The sequence below is a fragment of the Gambusia affinis genome, linkage group LG16, assembly GCF_019740435.1.
Source record: "Gambusia affinis linkage group LG16, SWU_Gaff_1.0, whole genome shotgun sequence".
NCBI lineage: Eukaryota > Metazoa > Chordata > Actinopteri > Cyprinodontiformes > Poeciliidae > Gambusia > Gambusia affinis.
Genome location: NC_057883.1, coordinates 8,773,522 through 8,791,960, shown reverse-complemented (window position 1 = coordinate 8,791,960; position 18,439 = coordinate 8,773,522). Strand labels below are relative to the sequence as shown.

General features: G+C 40.2%; 2 protein-coding genes across 4 annotated transcripts in view; one reads left to right on the top strand and one right to left on the bottom strand.

Moving 5' to 3' along the window:
• Window positions 1–7,889, top strand: part of fndc3ba (fibronectin type III domain containing 3Ba) — a 113,681-nt gene extending 105,792 nt beyond the window's left edge. For all 3 annotated transcript variants that reach the window (XM_044142490.1, XM_044142492.1, XM_044142491.1), the window contains exon 27: window positions 449–7,889. In XM_044142490.1, coding sequence (XP_043998425.1) covers window positions 449–760 — 312 coding nt within the window. In that variant the 3' untranslated portion in view covers window positions 761–7,889. The remainder of the gene's footprint in view (window positions 1–448) is intronic.
• Window positions 7,890–11,453: 3,564 nt separating this feature from the next.
• Window positions 11,454–17,974, bottom strand: ghsra (growth hormone secretagogue receptor a). The gene is made up of 2 exons (XM_044143678.1): window positions 16,262–17,974; window positions 11,454–13,849 (listed from the first exon to the last, which is right to left on the bottom strand). Exons 1-2 carry the CDS (start codon window positions 17,100–17,102, stop codon window positions 13,536–13,538), a joined length of 1,155 nt encoding a protein of 384 aa, XP_043999613.1. The 5' UTR covers window positions 17,103–17,974; the 3' UTR covers window positions 11,454–13,535.
• Window positions 17,975–18,439: the final 465 nt, after the last annotated feature.

Genomic DNA, 18,439 nt, shown 5'->3' with positions numbered 1-18,439 from the left:
ATCATTAAGCTCACTTATTTCCACTTCATCCTGGGTTTGATCGCCACTACAATCCTCATCTAAAGACCATTCTTAACAGTCTTCATAAGTGTTTACGACTGTTGTCATGAAGTGTCATTCAGTAAATAATGAACATTTTAATGCAAAATTTAATTAAAACTTGCATGAAAAGTCAATAAAAATGTCAGCTTTGCATTAAAAGTGTCGTTATTCACCGAATAACACTTTGTGACGACAGTCATAAGCATTCACGAAGACTCCTTCATCTTTTTGACAGGTGATATGTCATGCTTATGCACACCCCTTCAAATCAAATGTTACCAAAGATTTTTAGTTGAAGTATATTTGGAAACTTATACTTGCTTCCCTTTCTATCTCTCCACTTCACAATTGTTAAGTACTTGGTATACAATCTATGTCAATTCATATTCTCTTCTTTTTCCCACAGATTTTTAAGGGAGACGAAGGTTCATTCCAAGTTTCCAGTCTTCAGGCAAACACAGACTATCGTTTCCGCGTCGGCGCCTGCCGCCAGTGCCGGGACACGCACCAGGAGCTGTGCGGGCCGCTGAGCCCCTCCTCCCTGTTCACGCTGCGCCGCCAGGAGTCGGCGTCGTCGGGAGATCATAGTGCTTTGGAAACGGGCAAGGGGGCGGGTCTGATCTCGAGCGATGAGCGCTTCGCGGCGCTGATCGTGTGCATGTTCGCCGGCCTGTCCATCCTCATCGCCTGCCTGCTACAGTACTTCTTTATGAAGTGAGGGAATTTTTAACTATAGGATAGAAAGTGAAATCAAAAGAATAAATCACAGAAATGAACTTTTACAAATGTCTATGAAAGAACAGAATGAAATCAAAACACTTGAGATGTACTTTTAAGGCTATGTATGTCGATTTAAAAAAAAAAATCAAAAAAACATTTTTATTTTTTGCAGTCAAAGCATTGATTCAGGCTTCTCTATATTTCTTCTCCCTTTACCCGTTTTGGTGTCATTTTCTTCTACACCTCTGTCGTGTTTGTCTCTTTTGTTAAGGATTTCTGTTGAGGGAAGCTTCATCTTGGCTGTACCTCAGTTGGGAAAGAAAACTGATAATCAAGCCTTAAAATAAGTGTGAGCGAAACACTTGCTCCTCATACTGACTTGCATGTTTTTTATTTTTATTTTATATGTCTACATATTCAGTAGAAAACATATATATTTCTCTGCCGTCATTGCCTTACTTTTTGTTCACTGCGGTCTGTATTCATTCAGCCATATTCAAATGTAGGCCTGTAGCTTTTCCTACTTATTCAGTTGTCTCTTCTCTGCAGGCTGTCGGTCAGGACAAACAATAGCCTGACCAAAACACACACTTGCACATGTGAACCTCTGTATATAACCATACATGCATACGAAACTAGACATTTGCAAGGACAATGAGAAAAAAACTAATTTCCATTTTGAAGACGACAGTCATATCTGCTCAGCTTTTGCCATTCAATCACTCGCACATTCAGCTACCAAAGTGATGCAATCCGTTTGTGGGGTTAGACGCTGCTATCCTGTGATTTCATGGTGTCTGAGAGAAAGAATGGAAAAACGTGTATTTCAGTGTGAAATGTGATGGCAAAGTAAGGTTGAAATGTAAAAGAGGGGAAGGAGTGAACTAGGTGCTCAAAAGTAGAGGCTCTGAGGTCAGATTAGCAATTTGCGCTAAAAGGGATAGTTAAAATGTTTAGTTAGGTTCTGTTAAAATTTATAGGCAGTTCAAATTTTTCTTACAGCAGATAACTGTCTTGGCGTTTCCATGTAGTATGAATCCAGATTAGTTGGTTTCCGAGGCAGAAACTAATGACTAGTCTAGGAGGGGCCAAGACTGAAGCGGGCTTCTGCTGTTTTCAAAACAACTCTGGTCTGGAAAGCATAAAAGAGTTTTATTCAAATGCTTTTCAAATAAAAATTAAAAAGGCATTAAATATGTGACGATGTCATTGGCTCATAAGACGGGATGGCAAAATGATTAAAACTAAACAAGACAAGAGATTTGAAATATATATGTTTCTTTGTTTTGACAAACTGAAGTCCTGACACATTGCATACTATGTTTTAAGGAATATTTGACCAGAGTAAAATAATTTGTTCAAGTTTAGCCCATCCATGTGTTGCAGTTTGCTAGTCTCAAAAATGTTAGCTTTAGCTTCATGACTAACATTTAGACAGAAGCAGTATTCCCTCTATGCTTACAGATTATTTTGAAATTCCCTATAATTGTTTCCTTTTTCTACTGGAAACCCAAAATATTGTCATACAAACAATTCGGAAGTGACAGGACTTCTTAAAGTATTGGCAGCTACCTTGACATTGGTCATCTTTCTTAAACGACCCGACCTCAATAACTATTTTCAGTCTTATTTCAAAACAAGAATCACAAATATAGATATAGGGACTCGAGTCAAAAGCACTCACCTTCATATCAGGGGTTTTATTCGCTTAACTCTGACTGCCACCCTCAAAATATCTACATGCAAGTCAGTGGGTCCAAGAGGACACCAGTGTCTTCATGATAGTTGAGTGGTGTTTAAACTAAAATAGCTCCAACATGGTGGACTTATTTTAATGAGAAATATGGAGCCGCTTATTCTCGTTTCACAAAAAGCCATCGTTTATTTTCTGTGAGGTAGAAGGTGATGTGCTGCCATTTGTCTTACTCTGAGAAACTGACGCTGAAAACAAAACATTAACTACCAGACAGAAATTCATAGTGAAGTAAAAAGTTACAAATTTTTTCTGAGCTAATCGAACAGTATTTCATTCAGTTTTGCACTACCTGCCTTTATGCATATACTTTAAACCTTTTGATCTTGTGTTCCGCACAGGAAGATAATCAATGGCGCACTGCCTCCAAACTTGTCCTCCTCTGCAAAATTCATTGCATTTGTATAAAGTTTATCTCAAGTTTAAAGGTTAACAGATCGTGTTCCCATCAAACACTTGCATTTTTATTTTTAGACTGGAGTTGTTTTAAGAGGTAGAAATTCATGCAAGTCTATCCTTCGTTGGTCTTGCTGTTAGCTCCCGCCTCCGGGACCACCTACGCTGAATTTATGCTAAATCTACGTGCCAAGAGACTTTAAGTAAGGTATCAACTGCTTCTAATCTTTGGACAGGACCTCAGCATTTCTTTAAATACCACTCTTTGGTCAGAATCTGGACCTTATGTTGGGCATTTGTTGACTCCAAGAAAACAGGCTGGGATCGCAATCACCTGTTGCTTTTCTTAGGAAGGAGTTGGCCCAGCACATGTTTGATCCTTTGTAAGACCCTAGCGGGTTCTACCTTCTCAGATGTAATAACTTCAACCTCTTTATCTGGAACACGATTTTGGGATAAGAGGTGCTAGCAGTGTGGCGGCGACCTTCTCTACAAAATGCATTTGTAAACTGGGAAAAGCTGTTAGAAGTTAGCTTGCGCTTTGTTCGCCAGACGTTTAGCACAAACTCTGAAGCTGTTCCTCCTTGTAGCACGTCTGTGAATCAATACATTTAAAGACTCTTCCCCTCTTTTTGCATCTCCTGAATATTTCTGCTTAATCCCCCTTATGTTTGGCTCTGCTTACTTCTCGCCTGCTTTCGATCCATCCTGTCTCTGTGCTTCCCCCACATCTCTTACTCTTTCTCTATTAAAAGGTGCTTTATTGACATGTAATCAGAGCGGTAGCAAGTCTGTGATCTCTATTCAGACAGACATGATCTCTGAGGACTTGAACTAATCTTCACTAACCAAACAAAGCCTTGGACAGGACACAGCTCAGCAGAACAGGGCATTGTGACATACGAAACGCCCCCCACCCCCCGACCTCTGTGTCCCGCCACATGTCTGCTCCTCCCAGTAAATCTTTTACATCAAAGCCAAGGTACAAACCGTGTTTATCTTCTGTAGTCCAAAGAAGTCACCCAGATCTGCATTATTAATGTGAGACATGCCTACTTCAGCTGGGTTGGAGCTTGGTGGCGAGACCGGACGGGAGGCAGAGGTTTTGATTAGCTCTGAGTGGCAGCCTGTAACGTACCTCAGGGATAAGGCCTTACAGAGGGGGAGATCTATTCCCGTCGTCCCCATAGCGGTCATCATCATCTTCATATTGACCATCCTTTTCCTTCCTTCCTCCTTCTTCTTCCCTCTTGACGCTGCATCTCACCCTCTGTCCTCGCTGTGCCTTGCTTCGTATGTGTCAGTAAGCAAAGCGGTTTACTAGCTCAGAAAAAAAAAATCTTTGCCAAAGTTGATGGGAAAGTCAAGGTAGAGTCCTTTTCTAGGTTTTATTTATACTATATATTTGCATACAGTACTTTACATGCCAATTACAGTGCAATCTTCATTTATTTATTGTTTAAAGATTAAGAGACAAGTGTAGTTATATACTAATTTTTTTCTTGTAGCATGTTTTTTTTTATGGATGTATGTTAGATTGTATGATTAAGGCCAGCATTCCTTATCTCAGTAACCCTTTAAGTATTTCTCTTGCTCATCAGTTCATGCATTACCGTTTCAGACATGTAACCAAATGCCGATGGGTTTCTGTAACGCTTAGAGACACATGTAGCAAGCCAGACCATAGTGTCACTTCAAGTTCCTTCGTATGGGGATGAATATTTCTGCCTTTGGCTTTTTTTTTTCTGTTCTGAATAGTGTTATATTTAAGCTTCTGATATCTTATTTTACAGTTTTTAATGCCAAAGTGCAGCATTTTTATTGATCTCTAGATATTGCAGCCGTCTTGAGGGTTCTGTGATGTTCTTCTGTAACAGCACACCATTACAACTATTATTTAGTATTGCTCTCTGAAATGGAACAAAACATTAACTTGATCTGTGATTACGCTTTTTTTTTTTTTTTTTTACATAATGTTTTTTTATTGTGTTTTATAAAGCTAAATTGTGCCATTTAAGAAATGTCAAGACCCCGTACTTTGTAGAAATATTTTTGAAAGCTAATTTCACATTTAAATTGAAAGAAAACAAAAGAAAAAAACAATCATGACGATTTCAGGCAGATGACAATGGGTGCTGGTTATTTCGCCCGTCCGCCGTTTCGTACCTTTGCATGTTTGGTTGTTTTCGACTCCACATTTTCTGTGTGAATTGGTGCCATTGAACGCACTGTCCTATCACTTGTCAATCTACAATTTAAAGAAATTTTCTAGATTCTACTGATAATCTTGTGGAAGGAAATGTAGGTTTATAACTTCAATAAACAACATCTTTATATAAAGAAGACATTTAACTATTTTTCTTTAATCAGAGGGTCCTAACCTGTCGTGTTTTCTAACAGTCGGTTGGCCAAAACCTGAATCGCGTTAAAGTTTTAGTAAATGGGAATAGAGTTAACACTAAAATTTTAGATATTACAGTGGCTCTCAAAAGTGTACAGAACCCTGTTAGAATTCCTGGGGTTTGTACTTTAGTGGTGCATCTATCAATTGTTTTTATGTATAATGTGAAATGTATCCCAGGTGATTCATCTGAAAAATGTGAGGGGCTAAAAACTACATATAAAGGTTGAATAACGAGGTTGTATATGTGTGCTCTCTCTTGAAATAATACAATTCTATGTCTAGCAGCAAAGCAGATCTGGACTTAGTTTGGTCGTTTTATAGCTTTAATTTTCTTCCCTTAGATGTATGCTAGGACCCACTGTGATGAGGATTCTGAGACTCCCCTGTATCTTCAGTAGACGCCTGAAGTTAGAGCCAAGTTGTGTTAAAAGCTGTTCACAATTTCACCTACCTTGATGAAAATCTCAGCTGAAAGAAAGTAACTCCATGGCATCATGCTGTCACCACCGTATTTCACTGTAGTTTTTTTTTTTTTTTTTTTTTTTGTGCCAACCGTGTCTTTTGAAATTGTCTAAAACGTCATGTTTGGTTTCATCTGACGCAAGTTTAGCTTAGCTGCAACTGGAACTTTTCATTGGAAGAAAATAATCTTTTCTTGTGTCTCGACTCGGTAGCCAAGAGACTGTTGTCAGAGATTGAGCTCAATTAGTCCTCCAGCTTATCCACTGGTGGTGCTGGTTTCATGGGATCCGCACTGGCCAACTGAGAATTTTATTTCTTGTCTTTTCAATCATTTTGGAGAAAGAACTGGTTTTTAGACAATTGCCATTGTCTTAAGCTTTCAGCAGAAAATTTCTTAATCGTGCTAGGATATATATATATATATATATATAAACCTTTGTCCCGAACTCCTAAATTATACTTGCGTACAATCAGGTCATTTTGATCTTTTATAAACGCTCTTCAAACCATGCATCTTTGCAAAAAGATGCTAATGAGTAAATAATGCACTATAATCGAAAGCCGGTGTGAATTACATAACCAGTTTATGGCACCTTTTATACCCAGTTGAATAGTACATGATATAGATTATAAACCTGTGGATGTGTACACCTTTAAGAGCCACTGTAATAAAAATGTTTAATTATTTGTCAAACTGAAGCATTTCTATAATCTTTTATCTTTGCAATTTACGACAACAAAAAATGGACAGATTTGCAGCAGTCTAATTAGATGGGTGCAAAAATGGTAAAATAGTTTTCAAACAGAGGCATGAATTAGCCAAAGGGGCGAATTGACCCGTGGCCTAAAATGTCAACAAAAGTAATATGATCATTTCTTATCAGGTTAGTTGCTGGTGTATCGGTAGAGTTTTATTCTTCTTTGTTTTCTTTTTCTATTTTTTTTTATCCAGTGTTTTTCTAAGAGATAATATACAGAGATATCTATAGAGTTATAGAGTAAAAATGGTAAACACATTATGACTAACAAGAGTTGAAGCACTTTTTTTATGACGAGCATTTGACATGACGAGGTTATGAGTGGGAGGCAACGGATCCTTTGCTCTATTTCGAGAAAGAGAAAAACACTACTGCCAACGCTTACTGTTACGTCCATTGGCATTATCCTCCCGTTGGCATCACTGTGACATTACTGGAGCATGGCACTGTGCTCCCAGCAGAATGCAATCTACCGCTCAGAGGAAAGTACACTTCATGAGGGGTACCGTGCCTTTGCCAGATATGCTCATTGTGTGTCTGCCTAGACTGTTGCATATTAATTGACTGGTCGACGTGAGTTTTCTTGTCTTTATTAACCCCCTTTAATTTCCCTCTTTGAGCCTTAAAACCCCCGTGCAAGAGCAGAGGTGTCCTTCTGTCGCCAGCAGGCCAGTTATCCTAGAATTAAACAATCTGATGATTCTGGTTTTGTATATCCCTTTATGGGCTTTATTATTCTTTTTTTTTTTTTTTTTTTTTTTTTTTTTTGGTTTGTTTGTTTTTCCAAATGCTGTTTAGCTTTTAAGAGACCCACTCACCCCATGATTCCCCCTGCCCCTGTCAGTCCTGCACATTTTGTGGCTATGTCCAGAATAAGAGACAATGTTTTAGCCCAGCAACCCCACGTCTGTGCCTTCTGATCAGTTTTTATTACTTTTTACTTTTATTTTATATATGTTTTTTAAATGTACATTTTACAGTAAGTGGAGGTTTTTGACTGAGAGATTTGGCAATTTGACAGAGACTCACAGGTATTTAACTATTTTCTGAAGCAAATACAAATAAAAGACAAAAAAAGATATTTTTACCTCACAATTTTAGAGCAAACATTCCAATGTTGTCATGGTCTACGATTTGACACAAAGAAAAAAGCATAAAAAAAGAAGTTCATGCATTTTTGTTTCTTGTATTGTAAATGTTAGACAATTTCATATGCATTATATAAAAAGAAACTGCCATATCAATTTTAATGTATAGATTTTTGCAAATACTACCCTATGTATGTAAGACGTAACTGTATCGGTAGCGTATATATAATATATTTATGCCCAATAAATGTTTTAATTTTTTCTGACTTTCATTGCATTTATTTTTGTTTCCTGTTGATACTGATTCCAACTCCTATACACTATGCTTCCATGCAATTAAGTGTAGCTTCTGGTGCCTTGCAAAAATATTCATCCAAAAAATGACTCCACCAACTCCTTGTTGACGTCACAGCCATGTTGGGACGCGGTGGCCATCCACCACCAATCCACTACTGTGTCCATCTGGACCATCTAGGGTTGCACAGCAGTCATCAGTGAACAAGTCTGTTTGAAAATTAATCTTCATGTATGGCTGGGCCCACTGCGACTGTTTCTGCTTGTGAGCTCTGGTTAGGGGCCCAATAGTAGGTTCATGCACCGCAATCCTCTTGAGGATCCTCCACCTTGAGGTTTCAGAGGCACCAGCAGCTTCAAATAACTGTTTGCTGCTTTGTAAGGGCATTTTAACAGCTGCTCGCTTAATTCAATGAATTTGTCTAAGAGAAACCTTCCTCATTCTGCCTTTATCTGCACAAACCCATCTTTGTTCTGAATCAGCCACAAATCTCTTCACAGTACAATAATAACGCTTCAGTTTTTGTTAAATATCTAATGTTTTCATATCTTGTCATACGGCACTACACTATCTGATGATTTTCGTCATTAGAGAAATCCTTTCTCTTTCCCATATTGCTTGAAACCTGTGGCCTGCTTAATAATGTGGAACATCCTTCTTAAGTAAATTTCCTTTAATTGAGCTCACCTGACAAACTACTTTAAATTACAGTGATTTAAAGAGCCCTGACACACAATACCATCTATAAATTTAATAGCACAACAAAAAATGTAATCTTTATGACACTTAAATCCAATTTGCATGATAATTTGGAACAGAGTGTAAAACCACAAACAGAAACTGTAGCATAAAAGTATTTTTTATGATTTCTTTCAATTCAATCACATAATCAATAGGTGTGTGATTTGAAGTTTACAACAAGCCATGTCAGAATACAAAAGCACACCACAGTTTTTATTTTATTTTATTTTTCAAAAATAAACTTACTGTGCCTCCTGAGGCCCAAACTGCTCAATCCTCTCTGGCCTTTATACTAGAAGCTCCTCCTACAAGAAAAAGCTCCATCATTTGGTATCCAATCACAATATCAATTTCCATCCATCCATCCATCCATCCATCTCCTTCCGCTTTATCCGGGTGTCGGGTAGCAGCTTCAGAAGGGAGGCCCAGACTTCTCTTTCCCCAGCCACTTCTTCCAGCTCCTCCGGAGGAATCCCAAGGCGTTCCCAGGCCAGCCGAGAGACATAGTCCCTCCAGCGTGTCCTGGGTTTTCCCCGGGGCCTCCTCCCGGTGGGACGTGTCCGGAACACCTCCCCAGGGAGGCGTCCAGGAGGCATCCTGACCAGATGCCCGAGCCACCTCAACTGGCTCCTCTCGACGTGAAGGAGCAGCGGCTCTACTCTGAGTCCCTCCCTCTTCTCACCTTATCTCTAAGAGAGAGCCCAGACATCCTACGGAGAAAACCCATTTCGGCCGCTTGTATCTGCGATCTCGTTCGTTCGTTTTCTTTCTTTCTCTCTTTCTTTCTTTCTTTCTTTAATATCAATTTACAAATAACCAAAAATACACATTATTTACCTGTGCCTAAATCTATTAACACAACCACGACATAACCAACTTGTCTGGTTGCATGAACCTGCCTTTGTTCTCTTCTTAAAAATAATATGACAATCACACACGCCCCTCGGCACTGCATGCAAAATGGAACATTCTGCAGTCAGCTTCTCCATTTAAGGTTCCAGACGCCTGTTGCTCTGCATTTTACGGAGCGACCTGAAGAACACACAAAGGCAAAATGGACACAACACATCATGTCTGGTCATTTTTTCTTTTTAAGATCAAGAATAAAAACAATTACTACTTTCACCGTACAGTCTGACACAAACCAAACAGCACAACTCTTTATGCCGGCCAATATTTTGTTCATGAAAATAAACAACATTTTAAAGTCATTGGTTGTCAGAGTGGATCACCACATGACATGCCTTGACTTGCATACGTATGTTATGCGTCTCATCTTTGCAGCATTCAGTCCTGACTTGGTTGTTCTGTGTTTCTGCAATAACACTGATAGAGATACTTCTGCTCAGCCTGAGCCGGCCTGACGGTGGAGGAGTTTTAACACCTGGTCTGGAGGAAATGCATTTTAGCGCCTCTAAGCAAGTGTGTTTGTGAGTGTGATTGCACTGAGTGTATTATTTCACAGCTGCAATGCTGATCTTTGTCTGCACGCTGGCGCTCATCAGTCTCTAAAATGCACATTCTGGAACGCGGCGACGCTGTTGACAAAAATCCTAACTCAATTCACCCTGTTTGCCTTTTCTCTGATGTTAGATCATTACCCTCCAGCCAATAGTGTTCAATAAGCAACATGTCGTTTCGCTCATTGATGGAATGCCTTGCTTTAGTCTGCTTTTGTTGGGATTCTTTATCCACTCCTATGATATGTTTCTTTTTTGATAAACTGGAATGACCATATTCTTTTACAACTCTGGAGGAGCCTCAGAAATCCACAACTCGGGTGGGAGAATCTGTTGACATGACATCATGGATCTGGCCGTAATGGAAGAGTTTTGAGAAGGAAGCTATTGTTGAAATACCATCTAGGGTGCACAGCAACCATGTGGAAGGTGTTCTGCTTAGGTGAGACCGAAGTAGATTTAAAAAAAAAACTTTAATTAATCCTATGAAATAGAAGGGTCCTTGACAGATTCTCCCTTTTGTTCCTGTTTACCTGGTTGACCTCATTGCTGAATGAGGGACGCTTTAATCCGTTGTTGATGTCCGCCACTCTGGGGTCTTTAAGGGAATGTGGAGTAACAAACTGGTGTTAGTTCCTTTGGTCACTAAGGCATAATGCCTGCTAAGATGACAGACCTCACGCTGTTGTATTACTGGTTAGCATCATGCGGTGAGGTAAAACGGGGGCCAATGGAGGAATCATTAAAAAAAACCATATCTCACACAACTAGGAACAAAAGGTGCTGCAAAATTTCTCCATTTGTTATCTGTAAGTACAGATATGGAACATAAAAGAAATCAGCCTTGTTTCCCTTATTTTTAATTTACCACATTTTCTTTTAATACACAGATACATTAACCAGCAGAAAATTGTCACATTTTTCAAAAACCAAAACGAAATAAAACTTTTTGTCTTCTTTTAATCATTATACATTTAGTACATTAATAAATATATCGTCCTGTTAAAAGTATATACAGTCGCAAAAATTCATTTAGCAGAAATACATTCCTTACTGCCAAGAGGCCACGTATTAAATCCAGAGCACTGCTGTGGTGATTTTAACTGCTGCACAGAACCAAACTGTCCAAAGCATCTAATTACAAGCTAAAGCAGGGATAATGCCATGGCTTACAGGTTGTTCATTGATCCAAAGGATGATACAATACATGGCACACGGTTCTTAATTAATCCACACTTCTTACTTTTAATAATATTCACTTTCAAAAGCAGCAGGGATAGAAGCAAAGGCTGCTTCTGTGATAAATGACAAGAGTAAAACAAACTTAGAAAGTCTTTTGTTTTTTTTTTTTCAGTTCAAATGCTTTAAAATGCCATTTATTAACAAATGTACAACTGACACACTCTGACGTAAAATACGAAACACAAGATGATTTGTGATGCAATAAACATAATTTGGAGGGAAAACAGGCAAACCATGGTTTATGCTCACATTTTAAAATAGTAAATTTTACTCAAAAACTAACCCTGAAGAAGTGGTGAGAAGGCAAAATCTTAATGTGTCGTGAAAAAAAAGCCGAAACAAACCTTAAAAGTAAACACAAGAAAGAAAAGGCAGTAAAAAAATATAATACCATGTGTTTTTTAAAATTAGTGCAACGCTCACTAACCAAAATCAACTGCAAGAAAAATTTAGGTAACACATCTGCATTCAACTGGCAGCACATTCAGAGGGCATGTAGGAAATAAGAGCTATAAGAGAGTCAAAATAACAAATCAGAGTGAGCTTAGCTAATAGATATGAGAACGTTGATTTATAGAACAAAATCAAGCTATTTGTGTTTTGCAGTGCAGTGAAACATATGACTAATATCGCTAGAACAGTATGTTCAGAATGATTATTTTCATAATAATCTAGTGAAAACAAGAAACATGTGCTTCATCAGATTCTTTTTTTTTTTCCCTCAGATGACCAATCTAAGGTGGAAAGATGCCTGGAAATGGACAGAGTCTGATATTTGCTTCTAATCTAGGCAAGGGGCCGGTTTGTACACGTAGAATAAAAAGAGAAAGTTATGACATGATCTTCCTGTTTTTGTTGATTACCTTCCATCCATCCATCCATCCATCCATTTTCTGTTCACCCTTGTCCCTAATGGGGTCGGGAGGGTTGCTTGTGTCTATATCCAGCTACGTTCCGGGTGAGAGGCGGGGTTCACCCTGGACAGGTCGCCAGTCTGTCATAGGGATGAAATAGAAACAATTATTCCACTGCAATCCTGCTATTGCATGTGGACTATTAAAGGTGTTATGATACCTTTAATAGCTTGTTTGTTTTTATTTGCTTATACTAGCTGGTTACTTAGTCCAGGTGTTGGCTCAACTGGAAATATTTTCAAACGGTCAAATTTGAGCAACAGAAAACTGTTTTACTCCATTTCAGCCAGCTGAGCAGCAGGAGGAAGGGCAGCAACGTGTTACCATAAATCCAGAGAATATTACAGACACCAGACAAAGTGCTGGTGAGATTAAAAGACTGAGCCTTTTAAAAACTAGATTGTGTCAGCTTTTGAGTATGGAAGGACTCAGGAGGCCTCAAAAGAATTTGAAATCAGCCATTGCACTTTGTGGAAATCAGTCCATAGATTGATGAAAACCCACTGTGTGGGAAACGATTAGTGCATGGCTACAAAATAGAGGAAGGAGTGAAATGACAATGAGTGGGTAGAAAACGAGGAAACAAATTGGAAAAGGGACCCCCGAGTCCTAATCAGCCCATCCCTATAAAAAACAAAGCTTTCAATCCAAAAATGTAAAGTACAATTAAAGCACTGCTGTTCAGGCACTAAAACACCAGAATACCCTTTAATGCCAGCGACCCCTGTTTGCAGCATCAGCGCAAGCATGGAGTGGAAATTCAACATGCAGGTCTTTGGAAATATGGATAACACTGAGTCTGCCTCACTAAGAGTCTGCTACACAGTTACACAAACGCTTGCACACAATCTGCACCTCTGCCCCACTCTGAAGGAGTACAGAGAAATGCGGCGAGTTTTAAAATTCTACAGTGCTTCCTTTTGTCATCCAGAATACGGTATAAGGCATTTGTAGATGTGTGTGATATTTACGTTTATATGTACAAAATGCTCCTCTTTTTAGTTCATATTCAGGCCAAGAAGCATTTCCAGAGGGTGTGAAGGTCTTTTACACTCCACTTTCAAATGTTATGGCACTTGCTGAAAGAATCTGACATGTCGCGGAACGTTTAAATAGAGTGTAGCTTTCGCGATAATTCAGTTTAAGCATCTTCGCCTTTTTGTGGTTCATGCTCTTATTCAATAAAGGCAAGTCTTAGGAGATCGTCCCCTCTCTGACAGAAATGATGGCTTCCAGGTTGGCTCCTTAACTCGGTTGAGTTCAAAAGCTCACAGTGGATTCTGTCCAGCCGTTTGAGCCGTCGCCCTTCAAGGTGCTGGCTGTGCGGCACCGGGACGGCTGTCCGTCGGTCAGGCCGAACAGGCGCGCTGCCGCACCCCGGTACTTCCACGACATGGTGTTGTAGAGGATCGGATTTATCGCCGCGCTCAGATAGAAGAACACGACAGACAGTAGGCTGCAGTAGTGGGATAGCACGGACAGCAGCGGAGAAGGATCGTCCAGGGCGCGGAAATGCAGGTAGCGGCCCACGTGGAAGGGCAACCAGCACAGAACGAAGGCCAACACGACCACCACTTGGAGAGAGAGAGAGAGGAAGAGAGAGCAAGAAGAGAGGCAGTCAGTGAGGATAAAAGTAATAATGACAAAAGGATAGCAGATATAAGACAATGTTAAAATAGTAAGGATGGCATTTTGGAGTAAGAGTTTAACAAAGTAAATTCAGGATTATTGACCAGATTATTGACCGTGTTTTCATCTGTCTACACACCTCATCTGTGTGAGGGGGGACGCTCAGACCTCATTACCTGGAAAGGCGAATAAGCATTAGAAAATTGTTCAGGGACAAATGTTTGTATCTATTTTCAGAGCATGTGCTGCCCCACAGAACAACCTGTCCTGAGCTGTGTCATTTCAGCCACATCTAGACCCACCACTCAAATCGAGTTTCTTTTTTACTTTAGTTCAAAACTTACTTTCAGCCATCTAATATGTTTTGAAAGTTTTGATAGAGGTAGTAGTTTTTGACCAAAACTAAACAATCTTAAAAGTTTTTTAAAAAAACATTATTTTAAATGTGAGAACAAAAGCAACAGACCTCTTAATTAACTAATTGAAATTAAATTTATTTTAGCAATTTCAGCTGAAGATATAAAACTTTAAATACTTATTCTGCATAGAGCAAAATATGCTGATTTTGTATTTCTATTAACTGCATTGATTTTGGCGCACAGAAAATGAAAACCCCAAAACTCGATTTGTATGAACATTAGGATCAGCTTGTGGCTCTGTTAAGGAAGCCCACGCTTCTGTCCAGCATAGTTTGGCTTTTTCATTTTCCTCTCAACATCCTCCAAGGTTTCTCTGCAGGATTTAGATCAGAGTTTCCTGGCACAGCGATACTGTGGTCATCAAGAAGGTATTGGCACCTTTTACCAGTTTGGGAAGGTGTCGAATCATTTTCTCAAATTTGGTTTCTTAGAGAATTTGAATTTTACATAACACTGATTAAAAAAGGTTTTCTGACACAGAAGTGTCTCCCTACAAAAATGTAGGCGCATGTAGCGTACAGTTTATGTATCACTGGCTGAAGAGCTACTCTTCTGTTCCTGGATTTGATGAAACACAGTGGAAAAACACCAGCAAACACGACTCTACAAATCATTACTAATGACCCTCTTATTCTAGCAGCGATGCTACAGGGCGGCTGATCTCAGCTCAACTCTGCTCAGTTTGGGTGGTTTTCCATCGCAGTTTTAGTAGGAGGGGTCGTCATATGCGACAGAATGCTCTCTTAACTTGGACAAAAAAACATGAACGCACCTCTTCAGTGCTCGTCTCTCTTCACCGGCTCCCTTCTCGTTTTAGAAACGATTTAAAGTTGTATTGTTGAATGGACAGGATCTGTCTAGATCCTGGAGACCTATGGATCACTTAGATCTAATGTAGATCACTAATTTTCTTTTAAGCTTAGTTGTCCCAAGGTCTTGGCTGGTCCTTTTAAGTTGGAGCTCCTAAGCTGTGGGACCAGTTGCTCAATGACATTAGACAATTTTAAAGAAATTTCTTAAAACATATTTGTACAAATTCTTGGGCTTCCTTTTATGTTTTTTTTTATTTATTTTTTTTATTATATTGTGTTTGTAATTTGATTTTATGTTTGATTGTTTGTTGTTTCTGGCCATCACTTTGGGTAACTGCAGCTGTTCTTAAATGAGCTCCATTAATAATTGACTTAATCTTAGTGGGTGGCTCCAGAGACCCATAAATAGACCAACTTGGCATGTGGTGGGTCCTGAAGCTTTGACCCAAACAGCAGTTCATGCCTTTTGAATACCAAACTCATAAATTAGCTTTGATTCACAATATTCTCCATCATTGCTACTTGATCTCCTTTATCTATCACTCAACTTTTCAGTAGCTGCTAGAAAACAAAGTTAGCATTCCAACACATGATTTTTTTGGACACAAAACTGTCACGTTGTGTGTTCGTGGAGAAGCCAAATGCAGGCAGGTGGCAGGCAAAAGGAAGAGGAAAATTGGTATTTATTTAACTCTTGAGCTCAAAATTTAGCAAAGGATATAAGGCCTGCAAAGGTGCAAAGAGGGAAAGTAAATGAGTCACAATAACTCTACACAAATAAACAGAAGAATCAACCTATGTCAAACTAAAACTGTTTTCTACTCATCATACTTCATCAGAATAATCAGGAATAAACACTTGAAACATACCATGTAGCTATACAATATGAGCTTCACTTGCTTTCCATTGAATTAGTGGAATTAATGAACTTTTCAGCACTAATGAAAGTTTCCAAGATGTATACCACTGTTTTTGGAGGGGGAACTTGTTCTGCACCCAGTCCATGCTGCCCTGGGTGAAAAGCCATATTGCCAATATAGACCACAGATCATTTATTTTTGATTTAGTTTAATTTCTCTTTACACCTGTAATCACAACAGTAAATGTAATACATTCTGAAACTTACCCAGCATCTTGATGGTCTGCCTATTGCTTTTGTCTCTGTGAGCCACACGGGAGCTCATGTTCGTCTCCCTGTGCCTCTGCCACAGACGACGGCCAATGAGACTGTACAGTACCGTCAGACAGAACACTGGCATGAAGAAAAACACAGAGCTCAGCCACACCATGGCCCCCATCAGGCCTGATTCAACGGCGTAGTGCGTCATCCTGCACTCTCGGGTGTCTCCAACATCCAGAAGCAAGCCAGTCGTATTAATCCGGGACGTGAGGTTTAGTGGTTCCACATTGTCCCTCACCACTCCTACCATGACAAACACAGGCCCTGCGCTAAACAGGGACACCGTCCACAGGACACAGATCAGTGCGCGCACTCGCCTTTTGGTGACCAGAGCTTTGGCGCGCAGCGGGAAACAGATGGCCAGGTAGCGCTCCACCGACAGCGCGGTGATGTTCAGGATGGTTGAGTACGTGCAAGACTCGGACACGAACTGGAAGAGTTTGCAGAGCGCGTCTCCGAAGCGCCAGGGCCGGTACTTCCACATGCGGTAGAGGTCCAGCGGCATGCAAAGGAAAATAAGCAGGTCAGACACAGCCATGCTGCACAGGTAGAGGTTGGTGGTGGTGCGCATATCCCTGTACTTGCTCACCACCAGGATGGTCATGACATTCCCGGCCACTCCAACCAGAAACAGCAGCGAGCAGGTGACGGTGATGAACGTGAGGAGAGGGATTGTGTAGTAGTTGAGCGGAGGCGCGGGCTGGTCGGCGCTGCTCGTGGTGTTGTAGGTCTCCTCCCAGCTGCAGTTACGCGGGAGGCACTCCGAGTCATTGGGCCAGGAGGGCATGCTGCAGCGCGATTATTCACAGGACCAGGCCTCCCTGCGTTCTCTAAAGTCCCCCTGGGAGTTGGAGTCCTCATGCCCCTTAGAGGCGCTCTCCCCGGCGTTCATCACGGAGAATGGCAGACACGCGTAAAACCAAAAACCTGACGCGCGCGCTGCGTAAAAGTCTGTCGGAAGGTTAAAGAAATCGCAATTATAGGATGAAACATTTATTTGAAGTCGTTTTTCTTCTCAAACATATGGATGAGATTAGATTCTTGGAACGCATCTGATTCTGAAAACAAATTCTTAAGTGACCTGTTACTTATGTCAAACAGGAGTCATTAAAACACACAAGCTCCTTATTTTTAGACCACAATTGAAATTAAAGCAGAAGCCTCGTTCTTCTCTGGAAGAAGCAAAATCAAATTCTATACTGACTTTTGCTCCTTTAGTCGCACTTACAGCTACAACTTCTTGTTTTGTAGTGAGAACCGACATCAACCTGGAGTCTTTCATGCCTAAAGGTGACACGAATGGTTCACGTGATCGGGCACTATCCAAAACGTTTTACGACTTCCATCGGGAGCAGGTGACGGTGAGTCAGACTCCGGGTCCTATGATGCGGCGGCAGCAGCGAGGAGTGACTATCCAGGGAGGACGCAGATTCAGAGTCACCCAAACACGAACGGACAAAAAACGACCACCGTGAAAACAAATTCAACCCGACGAAGAAAACACAGTTTTATAAAACTGACAAAAATCACAATGGGGCGACGCGTTCTCAACATCTTCAGGAAAATGAATTAAGGGATATATGACCGCTGAAAGGATTTCAGAGTAAAATAAAAAGAGGGAAAAATAAGAGACCTAGCTCCACTCCCAGTTGTGATGCTTTGGATGTGATGTGATGAATGCCCTGTGTGTGGTACCAGATTCCCAGTGCGCAAAAAAAAAAAAAAAAAAAACATCAGGTGAAGAGGTGCTGCTAGGGGGGAGGTGAACCGGGGTGCACTGTGGTTGCAGCGACACCACCTACTGGAGTTGTCAGGGCAGTGATGCCTGGACGTGCACCCGATTCAGTGACATTTTGCTCACAGTGTTGCCTTTCAAAGTCCACAGCAGAGGAAAGAGGAGCAAAAAAAAAAAAAAGTGCATAGCAGTTAGACTGGATGAAAATAATGGATATTGCCACCTTCCTAGCACAATAACGTAAGTAATTGTTGTTGCCAAAAGTGATTTTTCTTCTTCTTCTTCTTCTTCTTCTTCTGCCTAAGATATCTTTTGTAAAGAAAGAGGTGGTGGTTTTTTATTATTATTTTTATTTTATTTATTTATTTATTTTTACCAAAGTTACATGT

Excerpts from the sequence above, each read along its gene's own strand:
- ghsra (XM_044143678.1), bottom strand. The coding sequence starts at position 17,102 with ATGCCCTCCTGGCCCAATGACTCGGAGTGCCTCCCGCGTAACTGCAGC. Across the intron at positions 13,850-16,261 it reads GCAGACCATCAAGATGCTGG|TGGTGGTCGTGTTGGCCTTC; the intron begins GTAAGTTTCAGA and ends TCTCTCTCCAAG.